Consider the following 9,801-nt stretch of genomic DNA (forward strand, 5'->3'; position numbering starts at 1 on the left):
CTGCACAGAACACCTGATATCCCATCCCCTACCCATCCCAAACTCAGCACGTTCAAAACAAAATTTATCACCTTCTGTAACATAGTTGTTCTTCCTAATATTTGATGTCTTGTTGAAAACCTCATACTTTTTATCCAGCTCTGAATCCCTGGAACTTATTTAGTTACCCATTCATTTACTTATCAAATACGCAATGAGTTCCTGCCATGTGCTAGGAGCTGCTTTGGCTGGGGGACACAGCAATGAACAAAACAAAATCGTAGAGTTTACTTCTCACAGAGGAACACAAATAAATACATGACATGGGAGTAAGTGCTATAGAGACAAACCTTTTGGTAACTGGCATCTGAAAAATGTCTACCTTCACACTTACTTGGTATTTTGGTCAAGGACAGGATTCTGGGTTGGAAATCACTTCCCTAGGAATGTCAAGGCGTGACTCTGCGAGGCCCATCACAGAACCTGCAACCTCAGGCTTCCACTGTTCATCACGAGACGGTTTATACCATTAGGACTCTTGAAACTTTCTTTAAAACCTAATTTTCTTTGCCTTGTGGAAAATTTAAGGTTCCTCTTTGCTCCCAGTGTAAAATTTCACAAGGCTGCTCCTTACAGAGGTCATTTCTATTCACTCACTCAGGGCCTTATAATCGAGAAAATGTGTCTTTCAAAACTGATAAAATACCTAATATTCTTTCTTTGAAAATTTCTCATTTCTCCTGTTCCTTCTTTCTCAAACTCCAGATTTTCAGACGTCAGACCCACAGGACTTTTCTAGTTCTCTTCAGTCCTTTTCCATCTCTTTCCTTCTGTTCCATAGTCAGGGAGCGTTCCCAGCTTTGACCTTCTATTGCTTGTGCTGCGCCATTTGGGCCATGGTAGCTCTAATTTCTAAGAGCTCTTTTGTATAGCAACTTGTTCGTAAGAATGCAATATGTTCTCTTTCCTGAGAACATTTAAGGTTTTTCTGAAGTTTTCTTCTCCTTGCAAGGTCTAGTCCTTTTAAGTTCCTTTCTCTCTCTCTTTTTTGCTTTGGTTTTTGTACTCCCGACACTCTTTCACAGAGGCGTCCTTCCAATGGTGAGTGACTCTTGACTGTCCTTAGTTAAGGGTAAGCACTGAACAGCTGGCTGGGAGCTGGTGGGCTGGTCAGCTGTTGGCCTTGTTGTCTGGTCGTTTGGCTGTGCTGTTGGATTTGAGGACCCCAACTGAAAGTATTTTTATTTTTTTTGTACAGGGATGGTTATATTCCTCAGAAAAAAATCTTCCAGTCTTCTGCCTAGAGGTCTGGCCCCCAGTGTTTGGAAGCCAACGGTGGAAAGGAGGCTAAGGGGTCTCACTGCTCAACAGTAACCCTGTTTTCAGTCCCCTCCCCCGTCCCACCCCCAATTCAGAATCCCTCCAATTCACCTTCTGAGAATAAGCTTCTGTAAGAGAGAACTGTCAGTCTGCAGTGGGGGAGGGGATATGGATGTTTCTTAAACAGATTTCAGCTAATCTTCCTGTTTTCTACCCTGAGGCCAGAAGCACTTGCTGCCAGCGTGCCTCTCTCAGGCTCTCCAGCGAAAGCAGAGCAGTGTCTCTGCTCTCATGTCAGGTCTTGGCTTTTTATGTCTTTCACACTTTTGGCTTCCAAAGTTTTGTTGTTTTTTCTGACCTTTGTCCTTGTGGATTTATACATTAAAAAATTCTCTTAGTAATTTTAGTAGAGCTTTGAGAGGGAGGAGAGATAAAACCATCTTTTCCATATATGCCATCTTTTTCTTAATTGTTTTTGAGTAATTTCTTAATGCCCCTCAACCTCAGTACCTCATCCAAAAACTGGAATAAAATCTTGTTGTCCACTTTACAGAGTTGTTAGTTATGACTCTAAAAAGTGAGATAATAATATCAACAGCACAATGAAGTACTACCAAAGTATAGAATTATTTAATCTTGACACAGGCTTTCAAAAAAGGGATGTGTTAACCCCTTATTGCATATTAATGCCATTATTTTTAGAAATATTTATTTAAAAAAACCCATACTTGTCCTACACTATATTAGTAGAATTTAAAAAATTTAAACATGTCTTACCAAAAGGGTGCACAGGTAATTGGCTCTAAAGAAACGTGATGCATAAACAATCTTCTATCATTTATTGTGCCTAGAAAAATATTTTACATTATGTATTAATGAAAGTCTAATGGGAGATTTTATTTCTTATGTCTGCTTATCATACATTATTGTAAAAATTTACACAAAAAATTAAGACGGTTATAGACCTTAAAATTTTCAATGCATGCAATGAATGCTCAGTAGGTAACTATCAGAAGAAATATTTAATTCATAATTTGATAGACTATATACCACATAACTCACAAGGCAAACATAAATCAGTATAAATTTAGTCAGCCGATGTTAATAACTCCAAAGTGTTAGCTCACTGCCAATGCAAATATCAAATTTAAGACTTAGTCTTATAAAGGTTTACAAGCTAAATTTTTGATATTATTTATTCTCAGTATGTAACTTATACCTTCAACTAGTCTGTTAATAGGTGATTGGTTGAAAAAAAAAGAATGCAGTGATAGAGCCACATGATCGAGTCTTATGCAACCATAAAAAGAATGAGGACAATCTTTGCATGCTCAGTAGGATGTCTGGATACATTTTAAAACAACGAAGGTACAATATGGTTCTGTACTGACACCGTTTGAGTAAGAAAGGGTAGTGAGAACATACAGAGTAAATTTGAATCTATTATGTATATACTGTAAGACAGTAATTCTCAAAGGGAGATCCATGAAACTCTGAGGGCAGAGTACCCATGACCTACTAGGGGATCCAAGCCGTCCAAACTAATCTGTTATGTATGTCTTTTTCACTGTGTTGGGGTTTGCACTGCTGGTGTATCCTGCTGCCCAGTTCAGTGTGATGACTCTAAGAAATGTGACGCATGAACGATCTGAAAGCATCTTGGGAGAAATGGTGATTCCGGGAATGGGGCAAGCATTACAGGGACAGCCGGGAAATCTTTTCATGACAATAAAGAGCATGAAATTGCTCAAAGGCATGCTAAAAAACAAAAGCAAACAAACCCCTGGAAAAGACTTTAAAGAGGTTTCCACTTTCAAACTTGGGAAAATTTAAAATTAAAAAAAAAGTTTTCTTTTTGTAAAAATATACATATTTATAATGTATTTTACTTTTAAACTTTATAGATTCATTATAAATAAAAATCTAAGAAATCAATTTTACTCAAGAGAAAAAAATTCATTTGCTACCAATAGCAGTAATTATTACAACACCTACTCCTTACTCTGAAAAACTGGTAATTAAACAAAAAAAATTAAGCCTTTTTAGGAAGAACTATATAGCTCATTCCCATCATTAAGGGTGAACTCTTCCTTGCTGAGGAATCCCAGCTAATAAGTGTATAAGAACTAACAGAATTTGAACATCACTATTTTTCCATCTCTAATTAAATAACTGATTCAGGTAATATCATCCATCATTGGATACTGAGGTTGTGATTGAAAAGTTGTCTCATAAACTGGACCTCCCCGCGGTACCAAAAGATCATCCCGTAAGGTATGTGCTAATTGCAAAAGGGAAAATAAGCCTTCCCGACGAGGTGACCGAAGTGTCTGACGTAATGAGACCCCGAAATGAAGGAACACAGTGCTTCTGTGAGGTGTTCTTGCCGAAACGCATAACTGATCCTAATTAGGTTTTTAATCTAAATAGCAAATAGAACTAAAAGTTAAATGACACCATAAGGAAACAAACAAATCCAGGACAGTCTCCAAACCAAATGGCTTGGTCATTTTAAAGTGCTAATGCCATTAAAAAGCAAAATAAAAGGAAGAGCGTTTCATAAACTATAAATGTCTACCCAATGTACTGTATACTTGAAACTAATAATAAAACACAGAAAAAATAAAGATAAGAAGACTACTGTAGATTAGATTGTATAAGTTATTAGAAAATTTTCTTTGGTGATAATGGCTCTGTGGTTACACCACTACGACCTGTCACTATGTCTAAAACTAACACTCAAATGTTTTAGCAGAAAAATAGATGTACACACATAGATACACCACCATATATACCCACATATTATATGCAATTAAGTAAAACAGATACAGCAAAATAGTAATACTGTTGATTCTAGGTGGTTGCATATGAGTATTCATTATGTTATTCTCTCAACTCTTGTGTGTAAAAATGTTAATAAAAATTAGAAGGAAAAAAGGATCATTCACTGGAAAATGGTGGGCGGTGATCATGCTGAAAAAATCATTTAAAAAATAAAAAGTAAGACATGATGATAAAATGAATACTGAGTATCTACTGGCCCAAGATAATTCCAGAAAGAGTCCCAGCACTCTGTGCAATGGCAGCGCTGTCAGAATGACGTACATGTTCCTCCGTGTCCCTGAGGCATGACACCAGAGCTGGCGCTTCAGGACCGGATGGCCTGCATGCGGACACCTGACCCCGTTCTTCCTGCACCTTTAACGCGCAGGCTCTGGAATCGGCTCAAGCCTTTGGCCCTCATCGTTCCACCAGGCTTTTAAGATGAGAGCGGTCACATCCTACACAGCTCGAAAGACAGTTTATCAAGTAATAACTCTGTATGATAAAACTGTCCTAGAGATTATTTATGCTTTTCATAAAGAATAGCTATCATGGATATGGTTTTCAACTCTGCTCAGAATTCTCTGCATACTAAAGTTTGAGGACCATTAAGTCAGGAGAGAGAAAAGAACAGAAATAATGCAGCTATCTGGGCATTCAAAACAGTCCGCTTTTAAGATAACTTTCAAGTCCCTATCACTAGATGAGACACGAGGTAGAAAACTCCACAGTGCTCCTGCCTCGTGGGATTCAGCCCACGCTTCCCAGGACTCAGTCTCTAGAGTTTAATACTTAGATTTAATTTGTCCCTCACTAGCCAAATTCCTTTCCAAACCCAAGAACCAAGTATATAGTGAACAACGGTTACGTAGGTTTTGTTTGTTTTCAAGTACTTCATGGTAAGAACTTTGGATTTCAGTCTAAGTGCTATAGGAAGCCACAGTGAAGTGACATGACCTGACTGCTGAAGAATGACCTGGCTGCTGTTTGGAGAATAGCCTGGAGGATGGGAAAAGGCGAAAACAGGGCGATCAGTTAGAAGCTATGCCAGTGGTTTGCATGACAGTGGTAGGGGCAGAGGGGAGAAGAAATGACCACATTCTTGTTATATTTTGAAGGGACAACCTACAGGACTTGTTGACGGGTTGGGTGTCAAGTACGAGGAGACAGGTAAAAGATGACATTAAGGTTTTGATGTGATCAGCTGGCAAAACGGCAGTGAGAAAGGCAGGACAGCAGACAGAGCAGGTGGCAGGGGCGGAATTGGGAGTTCAGCCCCAGCCACGTCAGCTGGGGATGCACAGTAGCAAGGCCCGCGAGGCATCAGATCGGCAAAGGGACGCGTCAGTCGGAGTTCCCAGGCTGGCTGGTGGCAGCAGATAACTTGGCAGTTACCGAAGTCTAGGTGGAGACAAGATCGAAGGACGGGGTTCTGGGTGTGCCTATGTTTAGAGTGAGGAAAGGCTAAGAGGACAAATGGGAAGGAGTAGCCGTGCGAGCGAGGACCGAGTGTGGTGGTCTCAGAAGAGGGATCGGCTACGTCAGCTATGGCAGAAGGACGGGGCCACGAGTGAGGACAACGGATGCTGTGGGACTGCCCGCGCAGAGACCGCGTGTGACTCGGCAAAGCATGACGTAGTGACCGGTGAGGGCCAAAGGCTTGACTCGATTATTATACTATGTTCTTACTAAATTCTTAGAAATTTTTAGTGTAAAAAGGCATTATTTTATAAGCATTTCATGTGTCCTCTGCATGATACTAGGTGTTATTAAGGAAAAGCTCACATAACAAACAAGGCAAGATGTAATAAGTTTAACAAACCACACGATAAAGTCTTGTCCGATTATCTACATACCCAAAAGAGCTGAGAAAAATAACTGTAAGAATGTTATGGAAAGTACTGATAGAGGAGGAAAATATGAATAAAAAGCAAATTTTACCATCAGGAGTGCTTTTTGAAGACTTTAAGGATTTTTCTTGATTTTCTATTGTCCTGTCAAATTCATGTAACAAGTTTCTTTTGATTGGGGGTTCTCCTAAAAAAGAATTTTCCATATTTTTTAAAGCAAATAATATTAATTTTATTTTCCAAAAGCCTACAGTACATTTTTGAAAACTAAAGTACTGACTTGTAATATGTGAAGCAAAAAACACATTATTATAATAATTATAATTTTAATAGCGACCATTCTATTTGGGAGAAATTCATTTTTCAATATGAATTTAACTTCTATTACTTTTGACCATTTAAAATACCACTATTCAATTGGATCTAGGGATAAACATATGTCACCAGATACCAAAGATAAGCCAGCTCTGACTATAACTCTAGATTTACTGGCAATAAGGACAAATGAAATTTCTTCAAATAAACTTTTTCTTTTTGTATTAAACTCAAAAAAGAATTTATTATATAGAGACTTGAATTAGAGTGAGATTTTTTAAATTACCCAAATTATGTTAACATATTAGTAAAACTTTTTATTTAAAAATTCTACAAAGACTGAGAGTAAAATTAAACCATAATTCTAGTTATCCATTTCTATGTTATACTGATAATATGTAACAACAGGCACTTTGCTTTTTGATGCTCTATTAAAGGGAATGAATTTGCAGGATTTAATAAGTAAAAATGTCCATGCAAGGCTTATATCAACTGTTAGATTACAATGTGATCTAATTGTTTAACAAGGACCTGTACTAGCCACGCAACTGGAAACTGATGAAGCTATTACATGTATATTCTGTATTATATGTAACGGAAGTAAGGGAAATATAACAGTGACGCTGTTGAAAACACTGATTAAAAGTTGTTTTTTTTTCCTAAACAGGCCAACCTGCTTTAGTGTATGCATGAACAGAATGGATTCCTACAAAGAAAGCCATTATTTTCCATAAAGAGAATATGAGTATCTTTAAGCATTTGCCTTCAGAGTCCTACACTAGAGGCCATAGTTTAAGATGAGTACTATGAACTTACCACTTTGCCCGTAACGTAAACTTGGTACAGAGTATGACCTGGATAACACTCGACTATGCAAATCTGTATCCACCAGCATAATTCAGGGGCAAAAGGCCCCAGGTGGAAGAATGCCCTGACTGGCCTCAGTGTCTTTCTCTGTGTTATGAAGGGACTGGACAACACTTCTGATAACTCAATTATTTCATGAGTCTATAGTTTTTAAAAGGAGCTAGTTATTTAAGACCATCCACTTAAAAGCTGGAGTGTTAGTTCTGACATTCATGTTTTAAAAGATTTTATACTAGTTTCAGGTGGACAGCACAATTGTTAGACATTTTTATAATTTACAAAGTGATGCCCCCATTAGTCTAGTACCTACCTGGCACTGTACGGGGTTATTACAATAATACTGACCCTATCCCTTCTGCTGTACTCCACATCCCTGGGCCTATTTTCTAACTACCAAGTTGTGCTTCTTAATACCTTCAATTTTTCACCCAGCCTCCCGACCCCCATCCCATCTGGTACCCATCAGTTTGTTCTCTGTTATCTATGAGTATGTTTTTGTTTTGTTTGTTCGCTTACTTTGTTCCTTAGCTTCCATATTTTGGCATTTACTTTGTTACTGATCAACAGATTCAATTATTTAATATTATTCCTACTCAGAGGTACTAACTGAAAGAAATCACATATCCAGCTAACCTAGTAATTGAACTGAGTTGTTAGATTTACATTTAAAAGAGAAGTCAGACTAGAGTCCAAAAGACATTGAGGCAATAGTACTGTTTGCTGAGGAGAGCTGATTTAGAACACTTCCTAGTGAAAAAGAGGAAGCGAGCCGAAACCAATAACCAGAAACCAACTTTTTAAGTTAATAAGAGCCATAGTCTGAACCTCTATCATCCATCCATCCACTCACCCACCTATCATCTATCTATATCTATTTATCTATCTATTGTCTATCTATACTTTATCATCTATTTTATCTATCATCTGTCACTTCTATCTATATGAAAGGTTAGTAAATTGTATTAAGCAGGCTGTTATATGAAGAGTTTCTACTTTTCTAGAGAAATTCAAACTTTTAACAGTAATTTCTCAATTATAACTACATTAATCATCTCTAAAACTACACAGAGAACCTCAAAACATGACTTCTTGGTACACTGACTCAGATATCTCAAGAGTGAAGCCACAATCCCCCAAACTACACATAAAAGTCTGGAAAAACATACGTAGTGTGTAATACCCTACATACGTAGTGTGTAATACCCTAACTGCTATAACCTAGCATGCCCGGATTATTGAGGACTTCCCTTTAAAAAGTGGCTGGCAAACCGAAAGGAAAAAGTAGACACTTACCGACCGAGAAAAGTGCCTCTCCTCTTCTTTTTCCCGTTCTTGAATTTAATGAACTGGTTTCCCCGCTGTTTTGGCACGCGAGAGCGCGTGCGGGACGACTCCGCAGTTCAGAATCAGTCAGCTCACCGTCCTCCATAAAAGCTCTGGCGATCTCTACTGCTTCTGTTTCAAAATAGTTTTCTGGGTCTTTGGAGTAAGAAGAAATTTCTATATTTTTCATGGGGAGAATAGGACAAGTTTCAGTTTTCCCAATTTCCACTTTCATATTTTTGGGTAAAACTTGTTCTTTTCCCAAAAGATGACCAACCTCAACCAGCGATGCTTTGCCTCTTAGTATCAACCGCTGCTCGTCTTCCTGAAGCTGAGAGGGGTTTGTCGAGACGCCGGTAGAGTGTGTGCGTTCCGAGGGACCGGTTTCAGTGGGGCTGTTATTTGGTAATTTAAATTCTTCACTGTAGGCCTTTTCCATTTCAGAGTCTGTGGAATGTTCTCGGGATCCTTTATCAATCCAGGAGCGTGGAGGCATTTGTGACCCATCTTGTCGGGGCGAGGGTGGACGCTGCAGAGCACATTCAGCTCTGTTGAAATCAAAGTCCGCTAACATCCCCTTAACCTTGATGAAGGCACTTTCAGAAACGGACACCTGTTTTCCACTTGCTGTGCTAAAGCCAGAGAAAGTGAGTGACGGGACATTCTGGGGGGTGCGTATCACGGTATCGTCTTTTCTTGTGGCATTCTCTGAATGATCTTCATCATGTTCAAAGGCTATTCTGGCCCCAAGCTGCTCGGCACTATCTTCTAGCCTAGAAAATATCTGCCTGGCCTTTTGCAGTGCAGCGCCCGACACCTGTACCAACTTCCCACCCGCCGTGCTAAAAACCCCACAGGCCTGCATAGAGGAGACCGACTTGGCAGGTGGCCCTGTGTTCAATTTACAGACACCAGAAGTTTTCGAATCCAGCCAACGAGGTGACATTTCGGGAACTTCCCCCGATCCCAACATCCTTTGGCTGTGCTGTAGGCTCCGTTTGCTTTGAATGTCAGCAAAAACCTTATATGAAGGCACAGTGTCCGGAGAGTTAGGAAAAATAATGTCCTCCGAGTCATCCCCTGCCTCTGTTTGTGCTTGGCCGGGGCCCGATTCACACTCAGAGTCTTGTTTAATGACCTTTGTGCAAACATCTGTAAATCGCTCTCTCGCTTTCATCCCACGTGAAGCGAGGACCACCTGACCACCTGCTGTACTGAATGCGGGGGATCCTATCTGAAAATCATTTGAATTGGACCCTGCCTCTCCTGTGGCTGCATCTTTATTTTTGCGGGGAGAAGAGTTGGTCACGAATTTCTGAACACA

General features: G+C 39.3%; 1 protein-coding gene across 1 annotated transcript in view; it reads right to left on the reverse strand.

Moving 5' to 3' along the window:
• BRCA2 (BRCA2, DNA repair associated) overlaps positions 1–9,801 on the reverse strand; it is a 59,949-nt gene that overhangs the window by 27,749 nt on the left and 22,399 nt on the right. The window contains 3 exon segments of the mRNA XM_023520613.1: positions 2,077–2,146; positions 6,064–6,159; positions 8,448–9,790. Coding sequence (XP_023376381.1) covers positions 2,077–2,146; positions 6,064–6,159; positions 8,448–9,790 — 1,509 coding nt within the window.

This window comes from Pteropus vampyrus, unplaced genomic scaffold, assembly GCF_000151845.1.
Source record: "Pteropus vampyrus isolate Shadow unplaced genomic scaffold, Pvam_2.0 Scaffold272, whole genome shotgun sequence".
Classification (NCBI taxonomy): Eukaryota; Metazoa; Chordata; class Mammalia; order Chiroptera; family Pteropodidae; genus Pteropus; species Pteropus vampyrus.